Source organism: Euprymna scolopes, chromosome 7, assembly GCF_053919585.1.
Source record: "Euprymna scolopes isolate OS-2025 chromosome 7, ASM5391958v1, whole genome shotgun sequence".
Lineage (NCBI taxonomy): Eukaryota > Metazoa > Mollusca > Cephalopoda > Sepiida > Sepiolidae > Euprymna > Euprymna scolopes.
In genome coordinates this window covers 166,252,176-166,279,649 of record NC_136488.1, presented here as the reverse complement: position 1 = coordinate 166,279,649, position 27,474 = coordinate 166,252,176, and the positions used below count along the sequence as shown (strand labels likewise).

The following is a 27,474-nucleotide window of genomic DNA, read 5'->3' as shown; positions in this document are numbered from 1 at the left end:
TCCCTCCTGAGCTCCTGCTTCTCTTACATGCAGAAATTCAAGTGTAATGTGAACAGATATTTCTCTGCCCAACTCCATAAATAGTAAATCTGGTCCCCAACATGACTAAATGGCCCTGTGCCTTGTTTGGGGTGAAACGACTAAAAAACTTAATTTAAATATTGGTATTTATGCAGAATACGGAACACATTATTGTCAGCATATTCCAAGCAGGTGGCACGAAATTGGAAAGTTTTGTTTTTTTTTACCGAAAATGATGGTTAATATTTAAAGCATTAGCAAATATTTGAGAATTAAAAACAATCAAAATCATGTCTTTTCATATTTTGATGTTTTTCTATTCTCATTCAAAAATGATCTTGCATTGTCAAGAATGGTTTATAATCATCACGAAAAACACCTGTCTAGCTGAAACCATGGTCAATAATTTTCCCACTCTTTATCTGTGCCTAAACTGAAACGTAGATTCCATGAACAAAGCTTCTTTCTTAGAACTGCACACCTGTGGAACTCTTCTGTTAGTCTGTTTTCCAGCTGACTACAATTTGGTTGTCTTCAAGTCCAATGTAAACAAATTCTTGATGAACTGTCCCATTAAATAATCCAATTTACCAAATTTCTACTACTAACGATTACCAAGAAATTATCCCATTGATTACTGTACACTAAATAACCCTTATCCTCAAGTGGTCTCTGGGACTTGATAAGTGGTGACTCCTTTGTAAAAAAAAAAAAAAAAAAAAAAAAAAAAAAAAAAAAAATCATCGCATAGTGTAGTATTGGAATATGAAAGGTTTTTTTTTCTGGTGTTTAACAACAATGTGTAAAGTAAAAAGCCTTAAAGATGCCCATTAAGGTGTTGTTATGATCAGTTAGCTAGAGTCACTCCCATGATTTATGGACCACATGGAAAATAAAATCTCCCATGCATCAGCTGATGAGTTGTAAACACATAAATAATTATATTTTAAAAATATATCCTCATCTGGGGATATCACATTAGTGAAGTCAAAAGGTTTCCCAACTAGCATTCAGTGAAAAATAAATAATTGTCTTCGTTAAAAAGTATCACAAACCAAAAATGACATACACACTATATATATATATATATATATATATATATATATATATATATATATATATATATATACAGTGATGATCATATTTATTGGCACGGTAAAATAAAAGTTAAATTTTGTCTAATAAATTCTAAAAAAGGGATTAAATTAAAGAAAATAACAAAGTATATTATGTATTTTTAACTGGCCTTTCCGATGCAGCAATCGGATTTTAGAAAAAATAAATAACAAAGGAACAACAAACATAATTGCAAAAAACCCTTGTTCAAAATTATTGGCACGATTTATTTAATAATCAATTGTATAGCCTTTGGCCTTGATTACCTTCCTCAGTCGCTTTTCATAGTTTACAACCAAGTTGTTGCACTCTTCAGTAGTAATTTTAGCCCACTCTTCCTGACAATAATCCTCCAATTGAATAAGATTCTTAGGCTTCCTTTGCATTACCCTCAATTTTAATGTTCTCCATAAATTTTCAATTGGATTAAGGTCTGGGCTTTGTGATGGCCACTCCAAAACATTAATATGATTGTCCTCAAGCCATTTCTTAGTCAGTTTAGCCGAATGCTTTGGGTCATTATCTTGCATGAACCACCAACGACGACCAAGTGAGAGCTCTTTAGCAGAGTCTTTCAGGTTTTCATCCAATATTTTAACATAATCTTCCTTTTTTATGCTACCTGTGACCTTAACAAGTCGCCCTGGTCCAGAAGCAGCAAAGGATCCCCAAAACATCAAACTGCCTTCACCGTGCTTCACTGTGGGTATGGTGTTCTTAGGCAGGAAAGCTTCGCCAGATTTTCTGTAAATATAAGACACTTTATTATGGCCAAATAACTATTTTCGTTTCGTCAGTCCATAGAACACGTTTCCAGAATGCAACATCTTTATCAATATGACGTTTTGCAAAGGCTAGCCTTGCTTTCAGGTGCATAGGCTTCAATAAGGGAGTCTTTCTCGGACGACATGCTTTTAAACCAGCTCTCTTCAAAACTCTACCAACTGTATGTCGAGATACATTCACTCCAGAGGTGCTCTGTTCATCAACAATCTCCCCAACAGAGATCCTTGGGTTTTGTTTTACTTGTCGAACAATTTTCCGTTCATCTCTTGGGGAAAGAATCCTTTTTCTCCCTCTACCCTCTAAACTCATAACGTGGCCTTGCGATTTGAACTTGTTTATTATGGCTCTAACAGTGGATTTGGGAAGGTTTAGCTTCTTTGAAATCTTATCATAGCCCTCCCCATTGGTATGGCATGCTACAACAAGCTTCCTGACGTCTTCGCTGTGTTCCTTAGTTTTAACCATGGCGATTGAAAATTATAATTTAGTCACTTATAATAGTTTAAATAAATCGCTATCTAAAAATTATCTGAAAAAAATTATTCACTGAATTAGCGTTAAACAAGCATAATATGGCTATAAAAAAGTTCAGAAAGCATGTAAACCGGAAATTGATTGATATTATACTGATACTAAAAGAAAAACAAAGCCGTGCCAATAATTTTGAACAAGGGTTTTTTGCAATTATGTTTGTTGTTCCTTTGTTATTTATTTTTTCTAAAATCCGATTGCTGCATCGGAAAGGCCAGTTAAAAATACATAATATACTTTGTTATTTTCTTTAATTTAATCCCTTTTTTAGAATTTATTAGACAAAATTTAACTTTTATTTTACCGTGCCAATAAATATGATCATCACTGTATATATATATACTATACAGGGTGTCCGTAAAGTTACTATACAGTCTTATTGTTTTATTGTATTATATTTGTATTAATAGTTAACATTTTTTTTTTTTTTTTTACAGGTTTATTTAATCAAGCATGCCATGCAAGCTAACTTTGGAAGAGCGCAAATTTATTTTGAAGCGATATTGGAAAACAGAAACGCACAGGATGTAATTCGACTGTATAGTAACTTTACGGACACCCTATATATATATATATATATATATATATATATACTTTAGCAAATAAGAAATATATATATATATATATATATATATATATATATATATATATTATTTGTTAAAAGGTAAACAGTCACATTTGGTTGCTACAAAAAGCCATCTGTTGAATATTTCAAGGTTGGATTTATATATATACACACACACACACATACACACACACTTGCCCGGCCATAACACACTTAAATATGATATTTGTATTCATGCAGATTTCATATTTATTATTATAGAACCAATTTTATATTGATTATATTGTACCCAATATATAGTGATTTCAAAAGTAAAAAAACTTACTCGAGTGCCATCATCTAGAATTGAAACAAAAACAGTTTTATTTGTTACTGTCTGACCTAAATCTATATGCATACAAAAACTAAAAAGAAAATAATGTTAAAAATATAAATGTACGACATTTCTGAATTTTTGAGATGAGGATTGGTTATTCATATTATTTGGATTCTTTGGACTACTGTTCTCATCTTGAGAGCGATTTTCACAATGTTTCAATCAATGTAACCTCTGACTTTCTTCGGATGTATCTCGTAAAACTCAGGAATGTTCTTGTCAAACTCAGGAATTTGGACGGAATTTCAAATGGAATCCTTGTTCCATCTGCCAAAATTGGATAGAGGTTCTAAGTAATTCACAATTGTATTTTTCAGTTGCCCACACGGAGAATTGTTCAGGAGGAGTTCACTTTTATGACAGGGTTTTCCAAGTTCTCTAACCATTGCGCTACGGGTTGTTGGCGATCGATTGAAACATATATAGATTACGTCGCAATAAGGAAATCAAGGATGGATGATGGCCGTATCCCCGAGGGTGTCTTGTATGGCGATCTGGCAACAGGACAGTTCCCTAGAGATCACCCAGCTCTCTGTTACAACCGCTAGTAAATGACCTCAGTGCCTGGCGAGATGCTGCACAGCAGGGAGTGGGTAGAGGAGAAAACAAAAGGCCATGGGACAAATACTGTCATTCCAGAATAGGACTTCAGAGCCACATTCAAAGATGTCCAAAGAGAATCCACTGAAAAACCAAGGCGCATGTCATTATCTCTCGAGATAGAAGATTGCTTGCTATAAGGAAATCATACCAATAACTTCGCACAAGCTTACTAATGTTTTAATTTTAAAAATGTATTAGTAGACACAGAAAAACTCAAAAAAGCAAAGAGTAAAATCATATTCTTTTCTTCCAAATGTGCTTGAGAGTGCTAACAACATCTGCATCTATACGACTTATGGTGTCTACCATTCATTATACCTGGGAAATGAAATGGATTGCTTACCTGTAGACAGAAACTTCTTGAAGAAATTTCTGCATTTCTAGAGCTGAAGCATCATCTCGTAAGACTTGTACGACAACCTTACTTTGGCGAACACCAACCAAGACATGATCACCAACACCTTGAACAACCTTCAAAATACAATACGAAAAAAAAAATTATTTTCATTTGCTAACAGAGTAAAATCAATTCATCCATACTAATAATCATCTATGGTTCCTCCTTGCCAAACTTCCATGAAAAAAAAAAAAAAAAAAAATTGCACTCATCTAGCTACAACCACTATCAATAATTTCCCTATCTTTCTATCCGTGCCTAAATCTAGACACAAATTCAATAATTCTGTTCCACAAGCCTGCTTTTCAGTTAACCACATTATGAGTCTTCAAGTCTAATGCAAACAAGTTCTTGTTGAGCTGTCCTCTTAAATAATCAAATTCTACCTAATTTCTACCGCTAATGATTATGCTTTTGTCTCATTAACCTTTATCTTCAAGTGGCCTTCAAATCTTGATAAGTGGTGGCTCCCTTGCAAAAAAAAAAAAAAAATCTTCATTCGTAAATTAAGAAAACTTATAACCTGTTACCCCCTATTTAGAATTATGGACTTAACCAGGTATAAAGATGGATTGATTTAATTCATGTTGGACATATTAAATATTTATTTATGAGATGCCTTTGATAAGTTTTCAGACATTTTTGCATGGGCATTTAAAATTGTCAGAGACTCTTGAAAATTCAGTATGTTATTGTCATGCATCTTAGATAACAGATCAATTTTTATGCTTTCAGGTTCAAATGAACAGCTACAGCAGGAATTGGAATGCACCCTATTAAAGTCTGATTGTCACAGCTGGTGAATTTCAAAAATGCAATCTGGACGTGGTGACACTTTAGCAGAACATGCAATAAAATTCTGTTTTAAACTTGGAAAAAAATGCTACAGAAACGTATGGAATGGTTCAGACTGCTTTTGAACCATCTTGCATGAATTGTGTATCAGTTTTTGAGTGGCATAAGAGATTCAAGGAAGGCAGGAAATCTGTGAGGGATGATGAAAGGGGTGGGAGGAGTAAGGAAGTCAGAACACCAGATTTGATTGGCCAAATAAAAAATTTCATAGATAAGGACAGCCATGTGTCTATAAAGACAATAAGTGCAAAGTTTGATTTCAGTGTGGGAACTGTACTATCAATAAAAGTGCCATACGAGAAAAGTTTGAAAACTTATTGAAGGCGTCTTGTATTTATCTGATATTAGTAAATTTTCGTTTCTTTTTTAGCCTACATTTAAACTTAATATTTCAGGGATGTAATTTTTTTTTTACTTTTTAAAAACGTTATAACATAAAATACAAAAAATATACTTCAGGGATTTTTTTTTTTTTTTAAATATTAAGAGAAAAGTTTCTAATGTCTCTTCCATGTAATATAGCCATATCAGTGGTTGACAATGAATCAAAAAAATATGTAAAAGACAAGCGAGACCAAGAGAAAAGAGAAATAATACCACACATCATATAGGTTAAACAGTGTCATATTTTCATTGATTGCTTTGGAGGAGAGCACTGGTTTTAAAACTTGTTTTCCAATAAGAGATACTTGTATGGAATTGGATAATACTGACTGCAAAAATTTTTATTTATCTGCATAATAAAGTAGAGCTGTTTTATTTCTCAAAGTTAGTCATTGATATCTTTGAATCTTGACAGATTAGTATTTGATTCTGCTTAGCAAATATGAAAAAATATATTTCAGTTTAGTTTCTTTCAAAAATACTTATTCCAGTTTGGAAGAGTGTTAAAATGGATACATTTTTCAATAACAACCTAAATATCACCAGCAACTTATGAAATCAATTTAAAAACATCAGTACAGTGACTTTATCTCGAGAACTGGATTTTCCTTTCTCTATTTAACTCATTCAAAACAAATTGTGTCTTTCTTTAACATGCATACAAGAAAAGACACAAATAAAAATTATATCTTAAACATTTCATCAGTATTTTGCTGTTTTGTTCAAGTTTTTTTTTTTTTTTTTTGCTTTTTGTGCTTTTTACATAGCTTGAGTCTCATAGCTATGAAAAATATGCAATCTCTTGTCAAATATATATAGTCTGTTTATTATACAAACATTTTTGGTTACATATGTGCATACATATTTCAGTGGAGTCCCAATTCAGGAGCAACACTTCAGACCAGAGAAAAGAATCGGTTTTGAAACAGGTGTCAAGATTACATTGGTTTTTATAAGATATTTGAGTGTGGTCTACATTCCGGAGAAAATTGGGGTGTATACTTTGTGAGAGTTTTTTTTTTTTTTTTTTGAGGTGTGGGTAGGGGCGTTTCCTGTGTTTAAGCTATCATTAGTTAGGATGTGTTTGGTGATTCTTTTAGCTTGGGGGGCTATTTATTGCTCTTGATTGAAAATTTCCCATATCTTAGGGGGTTTTTTATGATTGCATATCCTTTACTGGCGATGGCTATAATTTCCTTTTGACAAGTGTTATTTTTATTTATTATTTATCTCTTTTTTACTTGTTCATTTGTTTTTAGTTTTCTAGTTTCCAGAGTAAGGGTGAGGGGGGAAGTGAAGTGTGGTTTCATGCAATTAAGCTGTTGACAGTTGGGAGGTATTAGTATTCTATTAGTCTGGTGGCTATTTTGTTCCCTTTAATCTAAAGTACTTTTATATTTTTGTTGTCACTACTTCCTATATGCTAGGTTGTTTTTATGGTTGTCTTTTCTTTTCTGCTGCCAACTTTCTATAGACAAGAATTATTATTTTTTTTTATATATATTAACTAGCAGTTCAGCACGGCTTTGCTTGGACCCAATGTATTGTTAATAACTTTATAAGCATATGTATATATTAAAAAGTGTGCATATGTATGGTAATGCCTTTTTATATAATAGGGTTCCTTAACTACCATAGAGAAAAGTTGCTAGAGACCACAGAGGTTAAATCTTCTTTAACTTTAACCCCAATTTTCAACCCTTAACATTTATTGCTTTGGGCTCAAATCAAATTAAAATGTCTGACCCATATACAAGTAACCTACATCTAAAATTTCAAGTGTTTAGACCCAAAACTGGCATAGGAGTTTGGTAGAATCTGCAAAGGTCAATTCTGTAAACTGACCTCTTGGCAGCCAAATTTTCGCCCAAAAACTGATTAAAAAGCTGGCTGAATACCCTTTATGTAAAATTTCAAATGTTTACACCCAAAATTGGCTTAATAGTTTGCTAGAAACCGCAAAGGTAAAATCTTTTGAACTTTGACCGCTTGGAAGCCAAATTTTTAGAAAAAAAAAAAAAACGATTAAAAAAAAACTTGCCTTATGTCTGAATACCTTTTATGTAAAATTTTAAATGTTTAGACCAAAAATTGGCCGACTTATTTGTTAGAGACTGCAGAGATCAATTTTTTTAAACTTTGACCCTAATTTTGACCCCTTAATATTTACTGTTTTGGGCTCAAATCAAATCAAAGTTAGGTCCATGTCCAAGTAAACTATATCTAAAATTTAACGTGTTTAGATCCAAAATTGGCTGAGGAGTTTGGTAGAGTTCTCAAAGGTCAAATCGTTGATCTTAACAGCAAAATTTCTGACCGAAAACCGATTACAAAGATTTTCCCAAATCTCAATACCCCTTATGCCAAATTTCGAGTCTGTAGACCGAAAATTGACAGAGTTATTTGGTAGGAAAATGTACACAGACATTTTCACTTTTATAGATATATAAGAGAGATTATATATAATAAATTCCACAGCCAAACAACGTCGCAGCCCACAAGAGCCATCACAGTCAATGAACTAGACTCGAGTTTCGCCCTCATTTGGGCTCATCAGTTAGACACATCCGAACTCAGGATTCAAAACCAGAGCTTCTTGCATGCGAAGCAAGCACTCTACAAACTGAGCAAATGCCCCGTACACAAGAAATTCTATTAACCAACACAGATCAAGCAAACTGCGCCAAAATCCGACTGTGAAATGGACCTACTTTGTCTCAGCAAGGGACGCGGCCATCCAACCAGCTAATACACAATTATATAAATGCAACTGTGTGTGTGTGCGAGTTCGTTCCTTATAAACTCTGAAACGGCTGAACAGATTTTCTTTAAAATTTACAGAACTTTAGTGTATAAGTCTGGGACCTTAGTTAAATTTTGTCTCAGAATACTCTTGATAATTACTGATAATCAAAACTGCTATTTTAATTTATCTATCATCAGTAAAGTCAATTTTTCCATGGTGTCGTTTAGCAACAATAATAGAACAACAGGCCGTGAAAATTCCGCTGTGGGCAAGTTGATAGTGTTCTTTTTTTTTTTTTTTTGCATGACGTAGTTTGTAGGTTCAAATTCCGCACATATATTTTTAAATTTTTTTTATTGACTACAAAGAATTTTATAAGACTTGAAAATTTATGGGGTTTTTTTTTTTTTTTTTGTATGATATAGTCTGGAGGTTCAAACCCCGCACGTATATTTCTTAATGTCTTTTTTCATTAACTGGAAAGAAGTTTACATGAAATAATTTTATAAAAGAAACAGTAGGTTCTCTAGAGTGCAATGTAGAATAACACATATTTTGGACTAAGTTACTGCATGGAGGCATGTGAAGCTTCCTCCTGGGCGATTTCATGGATTTCAATGACAACAAAAATATAAGAGAGAGGTTATTTTTTTCCTTCATGATATAAACACTGTTTAAATTGAAATTTGTAAGTTTAGAAAGCCAATATATGTATACATGTGTGTGTGTGCGCACGTGTGTAAAATTAATTTTTGTCTAAGTACTGCCGAGACAATAAATGAAAACACACAAATCACAATTTATATGAATATTTTGTTATTTCTAAAAATACAAAAAAAAAGCACAAAAAAAAAACAACAAAACCCCTGTGAAAATCGTTTTATATTTCATAAGCACATGATGTTCCCTCCCCCTCACCTACACAAGTATTTAAGCTTTCTTATCACAGATTAGTAGTCAGCTTAAATGGGAAAATAATGATTTCTTTGTAATTTTTTTGTTTACGTCACACAAGCATGTAATAACAATTTAAGCCATACTTTTCATGCTGCTGCTGCTGCGTAATGATCACTTACATCTGAAAAATGACTTTTAGGTCAATGTTACTAAGTGTATAAGAGGAGGAACATTGTTTTTGTGGGAGGAGGGGTTTAAGCTGGCTTTGTTGAACTTTGTTGAGAAGAAAACCAGGTGAGCTTACAGATAAGCCCAAAAACAACTGCGATGTAGACACACACGCAGCTATAGACAGACGGTGATTAATTTGCAGCATCCGATGCAAAGATTGTGCATCTTTTGTCGTAGACTTCTGATATTTAGGATTCGTTCTGCTTTCAATGCCAAAATAATTGAATTGTGATGCAGAGGGAAATATGTTAATATGAAGTGTGCTTAAGCGGCGATGGTGGTGGGGGGGGGGGCATATTTTTTTTTTTTTTTTTTTTTTTAATAAACACAGAAGAATTTCCCACGAGAAAATAATGAGAAAATACTCATCTCTTATTATTAAAAGAATACCCGTCCCAGGATACGTGAAATTCTTCAGGCAGAACAAAATCTTGCACCACTTTTATGCAACCTTGCAGTCACACTGCTATTTTAACAGCATCGGTGACCACGGTTCTCCAAATTAAAAAGCCATGGTAATCTCGGTAAGATCAGGAAAGATGGTAATTTCTCGTTGCTTTCCATCTTGATTCAAGGGTGTATTTCCCCCACCCCCACGAGTTAAACACACCCCCAGATACCAACCTGAAAATTTCTATGACTTGGTGCGGTACTTACAGCGCTTACCATTCCCAAATAGTCACCCATCTGGTACTGGGCAGGTGCATTGTTGCTTAACTTTGGTGATCTGGCAAGAACCGGTGTGTCTATATGATTATGCCATATATGTCACCTTATGAAGATTCAAATGAGGACATACTGTTACTATATCTTTATGCCTAGAATCCTTATTCCAATTTTGATCAAAATCCATGACGATTTTAATTATAGAAAATGTCTCAAATTTAAATCTTAAGCCTAAAGCATAAAGATTATTACAAAGAGATTAAAATTCAGGGAAGGTTATTTAATTGATATATAATTATCTATCTATATATAAAACAGTACATGTATGTGTCTGTGTGTGTAAATATTTAACTGATAAACTCTTAAACTACTGGTCACATAACATTGAAATGAACAGGAAATAGTAATCATACACCAAGGATGATTTATAATGAGTAAAATCTTTGTTTGGATTGATGAGAAACGTGTACAAAAATATGTCAGCAAGTTGATATGTAAAATGTTCATTTCAACTTGCCAACATATTTTTATTACTTTTGCGTATGCGTGAATTCATTCATAGCTTGAAGTGGTTTAATTTTGAATATTTCTTATCTATTTGTCAAAAGTTCAAATAGTAGGGAACATGGCTTACAGTAAACTAAAGGGAAGTGAAAGGAAGTGGCAACTGCCAAAAGTAAACCAAAGATCCACTTTCAAATCTGGATAACAATGAGCGTTTTAATAATTATGTACGACAAATTCTGTGTGTAATTTATTTTATTATTTGTGAACTATTACCTTCATCTTCTATTTGTTGTCTCACGATGTTTCAGCCAATTATTCATCTGGCCTTTGTCAGGTGGTTGATCGCGACAGGGTAGGAATGTCCAAGTTGGATGATTCGACATTCCTATCCAGTCGTGGTTAACCACTTGATGAAGGTCAGGGGAATAATTGGCTGAAACATCATGAAACAACAGCCGGAAGATGAGGATTATAGTCCAAATAATTAAATAAAATAAATTATACAAATTATCTCAAAAAGAATTCCAAATTAATCCATCAATAAATTCTGTGTGATATTTTGGCATATTATTTGAGCAACATGAAATTTTTATTTCAAAAACAAGAAGTTACTAATTGTAATTTAGACATGCTGTTTTTTGTTTTTTTTTTGATTTTTGTTTTTTTGTTTTTTTTTCTGCTGAAAATCTAAATAACAAAGTTGTTACACTTCTGAATTTTTTAGATGAGGATTTGTTATTGATATTATTTGGATTCGTCAGACTACTGTTCTTATCTTGAGTGTGATTTTCACAACGTTTTGGTAGATGTAATCTCCAATCTTTTTCAGAATCGTTCAAAAGGGCCCTGGGCACGGTGGTTAGAGTACTTGAAAAAAATCAATTGGCTGACGGTTGCAGGTTCAATTCTCAGTGTAGGCGACCGAAAAATACAATTACAAATTACTTAGGACCTCTATCCAGTCATGGCTAATGGAACAAGAGCATGCTACCGCCATGAAGTAAATAAAGGGTTTCGTTTGAAATTCTGTTCAAATTCCCAAGATCGACAGAAACATTTCCAAGTTTGACAAGATACACCTGAAGAAGATCAGAGGTTACATCGACTGAAATGTTGTGAAAATCAGACTCAAGATGAGAACAGTAATCTGATGAATCCAAATAATACGAACAAAGTTGGGGTTTTTTTTTTCTCAGACTGACGGGAAATTAAAAAATTTGTTGATATATTTTTCATTGTCATTTTTTTTGTAAAAATTTACTATTCAAAAAACATTTCTAATTTTAAAAAGTAAAACAATTTTTTTCTTTTTAAATCATTTTTTTTTTAAAGAAAAAAAAACTTGTTTATTCTTAAATATTTTTAGTGAAAAAAGAAAAAAACAGCAAGAATAATTTGCTGAGTCTTGATTTGTTGTGCTTAAATATCATATGAATAGAAAATCAGTAGGTTGCCATGTCTTAATTTGTGGTAAAAATCAGCAGGAAGGATAAAATTTGATAATCTCAAAATGTTAAACAACGTCAGCATCAGTGCAAGGATCCATGATGCAGTGTATAGAGTATTTGGTAAAATTTAGTTGTAAAAGTGACAATCTTCTGAAGGTTTAAGTGTGGGCAACACCCAAAAATATAATTGCGAATTACTAAGGACTTCTACATAGTCGTGAAACAAGAGTATGCTACTCTCGTGGATTAAATAAAGAGTTACATTCAAAATTCCATGCAGATTCTAGAGTCTGACAGAAAGATACACTTGAAGAATGTCAGAAATTAGACTGACTGAAACATTATGTAAATAACACTTAAGATGAAAACAAAGAATTCATATATAAACTGTGAGATTTGAAGGTTGTAAAATCCTAACCCTATTTTTTTAGGATAGTTAAAAAATAGTGACTAATAAAGGAGAGTAGATAATCACCTTTCGATAAAATGTTTTTTTTTTAAATTAAAATGTAGAAAGAAAAAAAATTCATGTTCTTAACGTAACATTACAAATATGTTAAAAATGAAAAAAAAAATTCTAGTACATCTGGAACTGTTAAGATGATTAATAAAATTGCTCACCTGACCGAACCATCCCATTCCCATTTCAGTGATGTAAGTCAACTGCCTTCGAGGAAATGCTTGCTGGATGGCTGAAGAAATAGACAAGAAAAAAACCCCGTAAAATAAATGAATTGCAATTTGAGAAAGAAAGAATTGATTATACAATAATTTGGAAATGGAAAGTATTCACTGTGGTCAGTCATCTTAAACTTTAGATTGTGCATTGTTTCAACTTGTTTGAATTAAAAAATTCGAGGATGAATTTTCAATATAGTCTCATTTAGAAACAACAGAATTAATCGAAAACACTTTTAGCATGATATATGAAAATACAATAAAAGTGTCGCTCTAAATAAAACAACACAAAAACTTTATTTTAAAACATTTATTGAAAAAAATCACTTCAGATAACTTGATTATGTAGTAGAGCTGACATCTATTCAATGTAGCCACCTTCAGCCTCAATCACCGCCTTGATACAGGTCCGGAACTGGGAGCATGCCTTTTCCACAAGCACTGCCAGAAACTTAACAAATAGCGGATGACCACAATCAGGCTTGCTTTGGTGTTGTGGGAGGTCATGTTGGTGATGTTCTCAATGTATGACTAAACGAAGCAGTTCAGCTGATTCAGGAAGTGGAGCAGTGAGAGAAGGGTACAAAGTCATAGCACTCCTTCTGAAGCCTGGGTCTCTTTAGACTTGTGGGCACAGTCCTGATGTCACACCCAGGGTCTGCCATCGGCCACCTGGTTGCACAGGGTATCTTTAGCACATCCAGGCAGACTTTGGTGTTGGCGTTGAAGCAGACTTCGAAGATGTGAGGTGGCATGATGTGGGCCTCACTTGAAACTACACCAAAGGCTATAACTGTGGCCGGAAACTTTGTTTTCATAACCCTGGGCACGTCCTTGCTATTTGTGTCAATCCAGTGATGCATTTTGAGGGTGCTGGAAATGGTCCTGTTGTCATAACTTGGATTGGTAGAGAACATGAGTTGTACAATGGCACATCTCCGATCTCGCTTGTTGAACATTGTGTCACTTTCAGACATAATAGAAGTCTCCTATCACTCTTGGGACTTGTACACAATTGACCAACTAGTAGATGGTCTGCGACAAAAAAAACAAAAAAAAAACGGTTTTCATCAAATGGAAATGGAATCATGTCTTTTCTATGGCAACAATTTTATCATTCACCCTTTAATACAGTCACTAGCATAGCATAGATGAGAGGTTTGTCAATTGCCATCATGCATTCTTCTTCTCTGTCAGCTAGCCACTTAATCAGAATCTGTTTATTCTATTTCTATAGTCAGTGATGAGGTTTCCATCTTTTCTTTGGTCATTATTTTCTCAATACCAACCTCCAAAAATTTATTAATAAAGAGACAGAGGAGTTGGGTTTTTAAAATCTCTTCTTTATAGACATATAAATATATGCATAAAACACAACCTCCTTTCTCATAGATATGAGGCAGAAAGGAGGAGGGGGGGTCTACCTGTTCTCTCTCTCTGTTGGATCAGTTTTCTGCCTGTGACATCACTGGCAGAATACATAACTTGTAATGATAACAAATGGAAAATTCTACTAAATTTTTAACCTTGCATGGAAATTTACCACATTATTCCTATCTTTAAACTGCAATAGATGAGAAATCGATGCACGAAACAAACGAGGATAATAAGCCACTCTTTTTTTTTCTGTGTTTGGCTTACTTTTTCTCCTTTACTTTTCACTAAATCTTATCCTTAAGTGACCTTTGGGCCTTGATAAGCGGTGACTCACTTGTTAAAAAAAAAAAAAAAAAAATTTCTTTCATCATAGGATTTTTACAACCATTAAAAATCGTTCCAGTTCATACATTTCAGTGAAAACTGGCTTATTTCTGAAGTGATAAAGAGAGCTCAATCAGAATGGCAAAAGAAAAAAGGGGTAGCAAGCAAAACCATTTGTCTTTTAGCATTCGTCGGAATCGCATTTTGATATAAAAATCTAACGATGAAAGAGGTAAAAAGGAATGAAGGACAAAAAGCAAAAAAAAAACAAAAAAAAAAACAAACAAACAAAAAAGCATCAAACAAACAAACAAATCAAGAGTAAGAAAGAAAAAAAAGGAGTACCTTCTTATGCCCGTTCGTTTCACACATTGATTTATAATTAATGAGAAGGTACTTGCATCTAAATATTTTTACACTAAGAAAGTCCAAGAAGTATTGCTCAGATTACTAGAATCTTGAAAATGAAGCACCATTTAAAACTTGATTTTGAGATCATGGTCTAAACCATAAAAGCAAATCTGCTAAGCTCTGCATCTTATAATCCAGTGTGATACGTCACATCCAGAGCTTCCGGAATGCACAAAAATATCACAGCATTTGACTTTGATGTTTTATCTGTAAAACTTCATTATTTAAAACATTGGAAGAAAGTTTTGAAACCATTTTGATATTGAATTTAATGCTGGATTCGATAGAATTGGGTTTGTTTTTTTTTTGTTTAACAAAAAGAGAAAAAAAAAACACGTAAACAAACTAAAAAAAAGAGTTGTGAAAATTTTACTCACGGATAATGCGAGGAGTATAATCCTCTTCATCAGTGGCAATGCAGGTGATGCGTGGTCTCAGCGCCATGGTAGTAGGAATGACTTTGGCCAAAATGTCTGGGAGCGGCTCAAAGGTAACCAAGGATGTGTTGTCCCCATCTTGAACACCATTGCCTTCGGCATAAGAATCGCGCGGATTCTCTGGTTCATCTTCAAAACTCTTTGAAAGAAATCAATTTCAGATATCAGAAAGTGATGGAAATAAACATGGTTTAAGATTTATGAACAAACTACCAAGGAGATCCGATATTACCCAGGATCAACTAGTATTCCAGACTTCTAATAGTTTTATTGCCATTGAAATCAATGAAATCGTTCATTCTTCATTTACTATTAATCAAATATCTATTGAAATCCAAACTACAATAAGGGAAAAATATAATGAACTAACAAGGAGACCCGATGTTGGCCTGAATTGAATGATGGTCGACGAATATTCCATACTTCCAATACTTTCGTCATTGAAAGCAGTGAAATCGCCCATTTTTCAATCAAATCGATTAATTGCCTGCTCCAATTGGGGACCCATCATAGTGCACCGGGAAAAAGCTTCACATTCCTCCCCATAGTATCTCAATCCACAATACATTGGAATCTACATTGCACTGTAGAGAAACTACTGTTGATTTTATAAAATTATTTTTATATATAATGGCTTGAATTAATGTTTAAAATGCAAAGGTCACGCATCATGGTTCAATTGTGCTCTAAACAGAAACATTCATTTCAAACATGCTCCTGTTTTATCAAAGAACCTACTGTTGATTTTATATTCCAGGCCTTCTGCTTGTGCAGTGATAAAACTTCTCAAATGTACTTGTGATGTTAGGCTGTATAAAGGTGTTAACTTTTGTCAAAATCAGACTGTTTCTTCTTTCATCGGATTTTTTTGATTATCGATGTTCAATACTTATTGGAGGCTAGCCCAGTATCACAATATCTTAATATGGGAAATCACCTATACACATGATGCATAGCATGTGTTGGGGGTGCAAAACAAAATTGTGAAAGGCCTATAGGCTATACAAACTTAAAGAATTTGTTTTTATGTACGTTTTGGTTTCATGCTGATGAGCTACCCAGTTGATATAGTTATAATTAAGAACAATTATATACTTAAATAAGAGTTGAAAAAAAGATGTATGCAATTGTTGCCAATAAAACCCTAACATTTTGACATGAATAATAAAATGAGGGTCTATTCCTGGTAAAGCGGTACATTATAAAAAATATTTATAGCTCTAGTATTGCACTATTGAGCTTCCACAAAGAACTTTGATGTTATTCGCTTATATATTTGTTGATTGGTTGTTTTACGGCATATCAACCCTTTTCAGGTTATTTAATGTCAAATCCAGTGATTTTGAAAAACAATTTTTTAATAGAATATATTTGTTTTTTTCAAGTCGGTTTTTATTTAACCCATAGTTGGGATCGTAACAGGTACTACCACTCCGGGTTAGAGTGGACCTGGGAGCAATGGCAATTAAGGGATAGCTTCACACTTCTCAAAGCCCGCAAGCTGGGGGTATCACCATTGGATATAGCTTAAGGTCATTTCCATGACGCTTACGTATTTGAATACTATTCCAATTAATGATACATAATAGGATCATAGACAAAACAAAGCTGTATATTCGTAATGCTTCCTGTCAGAAGAGGGACTAGAGGGCTAAGTTGCAAACAGTTCAATGCAACATCTAGTTAAAGGTATAATTGCAAAATTATTTGCAACCCAGCTCCCTAGCCCCTCTTCTGATGAGAAGCATTAGGCTTCGAAATACCAAGGTATAAAAGAGCATACAACACCTTCGCCAATTTGTTTTTTCTTACTACATCAGCAAATAAATCTATATGTACCAATATATGGCTTTGTCTTGTTCTATTATTATATTTAAGCTCCACCCTACTTGTTGAGCTCCGCACATCTTGATAGGTCCATATTTGAATGTCGACACAAACCTTAATCCCCACCCCTTCTCTTCCGTCTTCTTCACATATATTAAAGACCATTTCCTTTTTATTTCTTATTCTTAATGGCATGTAATGTGACCGCCTGATAATTTTTTGTTTTTTGTGATTTCTGAATGTTTAATGATTTTCATTATGAACTAAGCTTTTGTATAAGCAAGGTCACCTAATGAGGTCTCTAGTTACTAGTAACTGGCTGACCGGAACATGCTCATGAATGTGTAGCAACATTAATGCTTATGTAAAACAAATAAAAAGTATATCCTATCCTACTTCGGTATTGAGCATTCTTATATAAACCTCATTAAAACTTCATTGGTTATTTTACTTCTGGAAAATATTAACCTGGATATATATATATATATATATATATATATCCAGGTTAACAGTAGCAATAATAATAATAATAAATTATACAATATTATATAAAATAAAGGAAAAATAATATATATATAAAACCAAAGCTTACAACAGAAATAATAAAAAAAATAAATAAATAAAATAAAATTACCCCCAACTGACCCTGCCCTGTTTCTGCAGTCCAGTCGCGTTCTTTTCCACCATCTTGAATCCACTTTTGTCTTTTGAAAAAGAGAGGTCCCTTTCTCTCGAAATTAATCAAAGTTCCATACCACCCACGGACTTTACATACACCGGACATACCAGCAACTTGGTTATAAATAATTATACATTGAGGCGAAGAAAGATAGACGAATAAAGGCTAGACACTCCTCTACTCAAGCACACCCGTCTACATTTGTTTGTTTTTCTTTCTTTACTTTCATAATTCCGGTCTTTCCCCGCATTGTCTTTGACTTTAAAAAAAAAAAATGTTTTAATTATATATATATATATATATATATATATATATATATATATATATATATATATATATATATATATATATATGCACACAAACACACACTTTTATGGTTTTCTTGTGAATGTTTTTCAGTTATAGTAGGATAGATAATAATATAAATAGTACAATACCAAATATGCTTAATTTGTCTGATGCTCAATGATATTCAGATACTATATATATATATAGATATATATATATATATATTTTAAAGTTCAATTCACAATTTATGAACATTTGAAACCCTTTATCCTCGAGTGGCCTCTGGGCCTTGATAAGTGGTGACTCCATTGTAAAAAAACATTCAAACGTTCATGACTTTACATGTCACAGTCAAAAACATACCTTTGATTTTGATAATTTTCGCGGTTGGTCAGGTTTTATTTATTTATTTTTCCCCTTGTCGGAGACATATATGTATGTTATTGTACATTAAAAGCAGGATTTAAGTATGCTTCGAACATCCAAGTAAGCTACATCATAATATAAGAGTTTTGACAATGCTAAAATGTTTTTAAATGTCATTGGCTGTTGAAATAGTTTCATAGGTTTCAAAAGTTTGAGGTTGTTCACAAGAAATATGGAGTCATTTATTTGTAAGAAAGTCTGTTTGTGGTAGAAAACTTACTTTGAAAGGAGGAGACTTTCCAAAACAGGAACATCCAAAGACTAGGAACACAACGCAAGCCAACAAGGCCACAGAAACGAATACTGTCAGTTCCAGCATCGTCAATGGCTAATCAAACAAAAACACTTTCCGGATCCAACCCATCTGAAAAGGAAAAGTGAAATAAATAGACATTTTGTTTTTTTTATTTATAAGAGTTTGAGCAAACATACAACATGTTATGTAATGGGTGGTATTAAGATGACATATGTATTATTCTTTGTTGTTGACTGTTCGTATTAGGAAGAGTCTTAGTATGTTCATGTGTGTGATCATGTTGTGAGATGCTAGATTTTATATATATTCATTGTGAGTGTTCATATTGTTGAGAGATGGAGACAGGGTACATATAAAGAGAGACAGTTCTAATATATAAAACGAGACAGACAGGTACAGATTACTACAGGAGAACCAAGCCTGTAATTTAATGAGAGGAGATTTATGAATATCTTGATAGATAGACCGAGAGTGCGTTTGACATTTACATTTTGACAGTTGTACATTTTTATAAACACAAAGTTCATATTAATACAATTTCACTTTACCTTTGTTTTGGAAGAATGACAACACAAGACGGCAGTTATAAAAACACATGATGATACGTTTATTTCTTCGACCGGTCGGACATGATTCTGTATTTCAGGCATCCAAAGTTGTTTACATGGTTACCTCTAAACCTCTCGCTTCCTAGAGGGTGCCTTGACTAATGGAGAATCGGTCTGATCTGACTGATCTCTAACTAACTTCGAACTCTTTCCTATATTGAGAAATCACACGTATGTCTGGTCAACGTGACCACAACTCACGTGTTTCCAACATGCGCGATTTGCACGTTTTGAAACCGTTTCCGACGACCAGGAAATTTCCCATTCTCTTTGTTGTTTTACAAAGGAATTTAACCTACTTGTCTTATTCTGTAACCGATATTTTATTATGCATTCTTTCAAAGAATTGTGAATAGTTTTTCCATCCAAATTATATTTATTAAATATTTTAACAGAATCAACAATTTAACTGGACATTTAAACCTATTGTTCTTTAAAACTTATCTCCAGGGTTCAATCCTTGTTTTAGCTGATATCATTTTCATTTAACTAATTCTCTTTTATTTTTAACTTACATGAAAAGGGGACAGCTCTTTTCATGTAACACAATATACTAGGGATGTTCCAGAAGTAATGCCTCCTATGAATTTATTCCACCCGAATGGATCAAATTGCATTGTTATTGATGACTGAACTTATGGATTCATCACCTGAAAATTTCATCTCTGCTGCAGATATTGATAGTGTGAGACTAAGAAAGCAACCTCTGTCATGGGCGTGCATCAGAAGCAGAGATGCATCATCGAATTCCTGGCAAAAGTACATTGAGAATGGCAGTGTAAAAAAATGAATTTAGGAGCACAAAAAGCTTACTCGTTTTAATGGTACCACTCTTTTCTTCGTAGTTCTTTAATTTTTTGAGTAAAAAAAAAATTTGGAACAACCATATAATCAAGTGAAAAAAAAAGCAACCATGTTATAAAACATCAAGTGAAAATAACTCTTTAATTTTATTGTTAATAGTACATTTAATATATGTATACAATAGGGAAAACATAAAATATATCATTAAAGCAAGCAAGTCCTCACACAACTTCTTTTTCCTCAGAACAGACTTTGTGAGCCTAACACTGCACTATCGTTACTTTCATAGCAGGTGCTCGTCTGAGCTTCAATCTATCGTCCCACCCTATGTTGCATATGGAGCTAGGACAATGTTGATAAAACAGAGGTGTGCCCACATGCACATTCAGATAGATTATTTTGATCTACATTCTTGTGTCCCATAAAATGACCAGAATTGTAATTATCACTGAAAACAAAGAAAGGTTTACATTCCAGATTGGGAGGTTAGAAATTGCGCAATGCAAAATAAAAAGGAGCAATGTAATATTTTAATATTTACATTGATTGATGTCTTTATAAGACAGTACATAAAGAACTGAGAAAACCAACCCTTACAGCTAAGCACCTCTCTTTGTTGATAGGCAAAAGTTAATTGTAAATAAATTTCTATGTTGACAAATTCGTCTGTGACGATTTTGAGATCAACAAAAGAATTGTCAGGTGTATATATAATTTCGCAAGCATTTGGAAAGTACAAGCTAAAAAATCATATATGCATTCAACAATGCAACACCTGCATAGCTTTCACAAAACTCATTTATCAATCAACAATTTTCCCCACTTTCTATTCATGCCTAAATCGAAACAAATTTTACCAACAAAGTTTCTTTCTCAGAACTATCTATCAACAGAACTGTTCCACAGCTAGCTACAATATGGCAGTCTTCAATATAAACACTTTCTTGTTGAGCTGTCCCCTTAAATAATTAAATTCTACCTTCCACCACAAACGATCACTATGCTACTTTCTTGGCAACTACTGTGCACTCATTAACCCTTATCCTCACGTGGCCTTTAGACCTTGATAAGTGGTGACTCCTTTGTAAAAATCTTAAAGTCTGACACATATTCACTTTTATTATATAGACTAGCTGTACATACTTGTATGTGTAAATAAAAATACTTCATAAACTCTTGTTTTCATTATATTGTCTTTTAGTCCTCACATTCCATGAGCGTTGTTTCTGACAAAGGGGATAAAATTGCTGTTTTCTGGGTCGGAATCTATCTTACACTTATCATTTGCTAGTTTTTGATCTCCCAGGTAGTATTTTTTTTTTTTTGTAGATCATTACATCAAGTGGCTTTATGCCATGTCAGGAGTTGTTATTGTATAAAAAAAAAACTTCAGATATTTAAACATCTATAGAAAAAAAGCTGTTATGTATTTGGAAGGCAATGATTATTTGGACTACTGTTATGGATATTCCCTTTGAAAGTTTGAATCCCTTGTCACCAAGTTATTGTGGTCCTTGGAGGATCACTAAGGAAAACTCGGACACGAAGAGGAGTTAGAAAAGGTAAAATATATTGAAACAAAAAAAAGCATATACAAAAAGTAATCCTCGCAGTAAGTATCACCATGGCAAACTATAAAAGTACACTGACCACACCAAGACTCATAACTTTTAAGTTAATTTAGTTTGGAAGAGTTCATCTTTAGTGCATGGCGGAGTGCTCACAACAACTACTAGTAGTAGTAGTAGTCGTCGTAATCAATTATGATTTTTCACACAAATCATTATTAATGATTGCTCACCAATGATAATCAATAGTGTTTCCTAGAGTTTGTTTGATAAGTCTCCCTAGATTTCCAGCTTGCCCCGTCTCATTCGATAACCATTGCAGCTGATTATGCACTATCGCAACATATAAGACATTATTTAATCGGCTTCTTTCTCTATCCACTAATTTTGCTTTTTTGTTGCACTCTTTATGTTTTCATTTTTTCATTCAATCAAACATTAAATTTATCAGTAATTTTTGTTGATTAAATTAAATTACAGTCTTCCTTTTGTAACAAACTGACAGGACCCAACAACTAGGAATGATTACTATGCTAGTACATATTTAAGAATCTGAGTAGGGTACAATGAAAACAAAAAAAGCAGATTCTAAAGAGCGACTGGTAAAATATTGTTTTGAATTTATTTTGTTCTGACAACTGCAGCAGATGATGGAAAGATGAGAAGTTGATTTTGCTGTCTAGTTGTCGTTGCTTGCAAAGAAACATGGTAGATACTCAAAATTGCGTTCTATACCAAAATCAAGATTTATTTCTAAGCAACATGGTATATGCAGCAATTCTACCACATTTACACATTGTGGTGACCAGAACAAATTTTCTCCCTCCCTTATAACCATACGGGGCTTATTCTTATAGATAACGATAACTTCCCTTGATAAAGGCTCCATATGACGTTACATATTTCAGCAGAGAGATAGGGGAGTTCAATTGATTTTTTTTTTTTTTTTTTGTTGATTCTCAGGAAGAGATGTCATGTTGAATTAGGTGTGTCCAGTTGGACTAAAAAGGCCAAGAAATCTCATTTTCAGGTCTGTTTTCATTAGAAAACGAAGAAGATCATTGCAAACCTCCCCCTCCTCACCCCCTCCCCTTTAATAAACCTGTGTCACTAGCTTGATAATATTATATGGAGGAAGAATTGTTGGAATTGAGCAACAATTTTGAACCAGATCAACTAGTGGACAATAATATGTTTTGAACCCATGTTCACAGCTGCATTGAATGTTTTTTCAGTGAAATATTTTTCATAATACTATGAATTTATCATGTTGATATATAAGTAAATCTGAATTTTATCTACAATTTGAAATTAATTTTTTTTACGCACAATAACTTAACGTAGACATGCCTAATAATATATTGCAGGTTTTTTCCTTAGTTATTAAAAAAGTTATTGCTATGAATCAATATTTGCTAAACAAAAGAAAATATGATAACAAAAGAGCAGAGGAATGTGAGTCATTCTTTGTTCGTCTGCCATTGGAAACTTCCACAGGAAACAAATATTAAAAAGTAAAACCTGCTTTAATTTGAATGTGTAATGAGGATTGAAGCAGACAAATAACAATCATGTTAGAAATCAGATAAATAAAAAATCTGAAACAGAACTGTATAAGTGTGATTGTGTGAGAAACAAGACGGGGCGACGCGGCCGCCAGAGACGAGACGGGGCGACGCGGCCGCCAGAGACGAGACGGGGCGACGCGGCCGCCAGAGACGAGGCGACGCGGCCGCCAGAGACGAGACGGGGCGACGCGGCCGCCAGAGACGAGACGGGGCGACGCGGCCGCCAGAGACGAGACGGGGCGACGCGGCCGCCAGAGACGAGACGGGGCGACGCGGCCGCCAGAGACGAGACGGGGCGACGCGGCCGCCAGAGACGAGACGGGGCGACGCGGCCGCCAGAGACGAGACGGGGCGACGCGGCCGCCAGAGACGAGACGGGGCGACGCGGCCGCCAGAGATGAGACGGATTTTAGAGAAAGGAAAAATGAATGCAAGTGCTAGAAAAGATTAAGATGGATAATATATTCTTTATTTCGTTTCAGTATTTACTTCTGTATTCAACGAATGAATAAAATTATGCAGAAGTATAAAATCAGCTGTACTCATGTCTTGAAGGCACATGAAGTCTTAGCGGATATGTATAGGTTCTTAGGAATGTGAATGAATATCGTTTAGTTTCAAATTTTGTTATTTGTATCAAGTTAAAAAAGAATCACTTGAATTCGAAATGGTAATAATATAGCGCAGATAATGTTTACACTAGTTAAATTTTTTTTTTTCTGTTTGAAAGCAAGAAACTTGTGTTTCTGCACATAAGTTTCTTGCTTTCAATCAGAAAAAAAAAACGTAATAATGATAATGTAGAAGTTATTATTTGAAAGTGATCATCTGTTCTTTTTAATTCTCTCCCAGTCGATATCCAAATACCATTATGGAGAGAAAGTGTTTGCTACCTCTCTTATGGAAAATGTATTTAGGTGAAGCAGATATCTTGAAATAAATCTAATAACTGTAAGAATATTTGTAAAAACACGTCAAAAATTTAACTCCTGCAGTAATTTTTAAAAGCAATTGTAAAATCTATAAATTCTAAATATAAAAACCAAAAATGAAAAAAAATGATTTATATGAAAATGTGAATTTGTCAAAAGGTATCATTTTGGCAACGTATACCGCCTCATCTACAAATGTTTAATAAAAACTTGAAGGCTGTAAAGAAATCCTCAGGGAATAGCAAGACCAGAGGAATCCGCTTACATTTACCTGACGTAGCAAACTGACCCTTCTCTACTAAAAACATTTAATTAAAAAAAGCAAAAAATGAGAACAAAATCTTAAAATGTGGTAATTCAGTGAGAACACAAAAAAGAACTTAGAAAAATGTTCAGTTCATTCAAGTTTATCTTTCAGATTAAAAAAAAAAAAAAAAGTTAACAGTCAAAGGGGACCCGAAGGCTTATGGTCGTCTTCAAGTCTAATGTAAACAAGTTCTTGATGAGCCGTTCCCCTTAAGTAATCCAATTTATCAAATTTCCACTAACAATTACTACAACATGGTCCCATTGACCACTGTATGCTTATTAATCCTTATCCTCGAGTGGCCTCCGGGCCATGATAAGTGATGACCCACTTGTCAAAAAAAAAAAAAAAAAAAAAAAAAGGTGTGGAGACAGGTTCCCACGCTTTTAACATGCTTACTCCACTTATTCTTAATCGTTCACCTTATAACGCTGAGTGTTTAGCAAGGGGGAGGGGGGCATTAAATAACATTTTTTTTTGCCTTTGGTATGACTATCAAGGATTGAACCCCAATCTTTAATTAACGAACATAAAATATTATGCCAAATGAGCCAATAATTTTTATTTTAAAAAAGTATTGTTTGTTTTAACTTCATGAATAGAAATCTATTTTTCATTGCGTGCATTAATTAAGAGATGTATAAAAAAAATAAAAAAAGAAGTATATGTCTACTAATAAAAAATAATAAGCGATAGTTTTCTTCAAAAGAAAATGGATTATTCATAAAAGAAATGATTGTAAATCATGCTTTGACAATGCCTTGACCTTTACTAGAATCCATTGTTTATTCATGTTGAGGGAATGATAACTGCCGGTTCCAATGTAAGACAAAGAAGTACAATGGATCCGTGGGTTGCAAAGTGGACGTGTGAGTAGTGAAGATATTTTGAAAATGTGAAACAGTTTCTTATGTCGAATGGCTGCACAAGACGTTAACTGTAGAAGAAAAAAAATTTCAGAACTCCTTTTCACTAACGCTGCAATTTGTACCAACTTCTCAATTTAAACCATAATTCACAATATCAACTCAACATCTATGATCTCTCTCAGCCCTCAAAAACTCGACTTCCTGTCTTCTCCAATTCATCATATGTATATCCGCTATTTCCCTCATATGCAAAATAATACCATATGTACGAGGGGGCCATTCAATAAGTTTCCAGACTTTTTTGTACAGGCATTTAAAATTGTCATAGGCTCTTGAAAATTCAAAATGTTATTGTTATACATCTTACGAGATGACTGATCAATTTTTATGATTTCAGGTTCAAATGAACAACTACAGCAGGAATTGGCATACACTCTATTAAAGCCTAATTGTCACAGCTGGTAAATTTCAAAATTGCAATCTAGACATAAGAACAGACGCAATAAAATGCTGTTTAAACTTGGAAAAAATGCCACAGAAATGTATGGAATGCTTCAGACTGCTTTTGGGCCATCTTGCATGAATCGAGCATCATTTTTTGAGTGGTCAAGGAAGGCAGGGAGTCTGTGAGAGATGATAAGAGATGTGGAAGGAGTAAGGAAGTCAGAGTTGATTGGCCAAATAAAGAATTTCATGGATAAGGATAGTCGTGTGTCTATAGAGACAATAAGTGCACAGTTTGCTGTCAGTGTGGGAACTGTACACAATTATTCATGAGGAACTGAAGATGTGGAAGATTTGCATGAGGTTTTTTCCAGGGGTGCTCAGAGAAGACCAGAAAGAAAGACATTGTCATTGGCCTTCCAGAAGTTGTCAGAACTGTACAAGTGCATTGCAGCCAAAGGAGATTACTTCAAAGGGAACTAGAGTTTCATGTGTGTACTATCAAAAGTGCCCATACGAAACTGGAAACTTATTGAAGGCACCTCATAGTTGATATTATTATTTCCATTGTATTTTAGTTGTAATTTTTTTTGTTTTTTTTGTTTTGTGTGTGTGTGTGTGTGTGTGTGTGTGTGTGTGTGTGTGTGTGTGTGTGTGTGTGTGTGTGTGTGTGTGTGCGCGCGCGAGCAAAATAAGGTTCAAATGTAATTGTTTTATTGTTTATTGATTTCGACCAGATGTTGCGTGGTCAAAATATCAGTTTCATGTCATTCTGAAAACTCAAAATCACAGAATAGTTTTGATTTGTACTGAATAAGAGCGAAAATCAAAAATCGAATTTCAATTAAAACCAGTGGTATGTACGTAATTGTCAAGTCAAAATTAGCATATCCCAAAAATGACAAAAAATGATAAACTAGAAAATTTATTAATGTAAATAGTTTTTGCACCTTCATTAACGGAACGTATTCGGTGTATTAAGAAATATTTCCCAAAGATAAATATTTAAAACCCATGAATTAAAACGAGGTTATTAAGAGTGCTCAATAAAAAAAAGAACCAAATACATTATTTTTATTCATATAGACAAATATTGAACATGCTAATGTTTCGAAGCAATTGGTTTATTAAAAAACCAACCGTTCCTCATCAGGCGAGAGAAATAAAGTTTATTTGCTATTCAAAGCATCTGGTTCTTAAATGAAAAAAGTGAAACATATGTGCATATATATGTGTATTGGTTTTGCTAGGTTTGTTGACACGTATACACATATTTATGTGTAAGTATCATTACAAATCCTTTCTTATAACTCTCTATTAACCCCCCTTTCGTTGACATCTTAATTTAAACGTTTCTAAACTTGGCATATTGTTTTAACCCCTTCCCTTTCTTACAGTAATGTAATGTAACTATACTGACCCCTTTCGTATTCCTTACGCCTTTCGGTTCTTCTTTTTTCTTTCCTTTTCTTTCTCTTTTTTTAGCTGTCAATGCCTTTTTCTTCTGATATCTTTCTAGTCTTTTATCTTAAGTTTTGGCAT

The 27,474-nt window shown here is 33.6% G+C and overlaps 1 protein-coding gene across 5 annotated transcripts in view; it reads right to left on the bottom strand.

Annotated features, from left to right (window-relative positions):
• The window catches only part of LOC145280126 (uncharacterized), a 176,818-nt gene that overhangs the window by 25,087 nt on the left and 124,257 nt on the right, over window positions 1–27,474 (bottom strand). For all 5 annotated transcript variants that reach the window (XM_080131890.1, XM_080131886.1, XM_080131887.1 and 2 more), the window contains 4 exons: window positions 18,797–18,940; window positions 15,297–15,495; window positions 12,751–12,821; window positions 4,342–4,469 (listed from right to left, as the gene is read on the bottom strand). In XM_080131890.1, coding sequence (XP_079988016.1) covers window positions 4,342–4,469; window positions 12,751–12,821; window positions 15,297–15,495; window positions 18,797–18,895 — 497 coding nt within the window. In that variant the 5' untranslated portion in view covers window positions 18,896–18,940. The remainder of the gene's footprint in view (window positions 1–4,341; window positions 4,470–12,750; window positions 12,822–15,296; window positions 15,496–18,796; window positions 18,941–27,474) is intronic.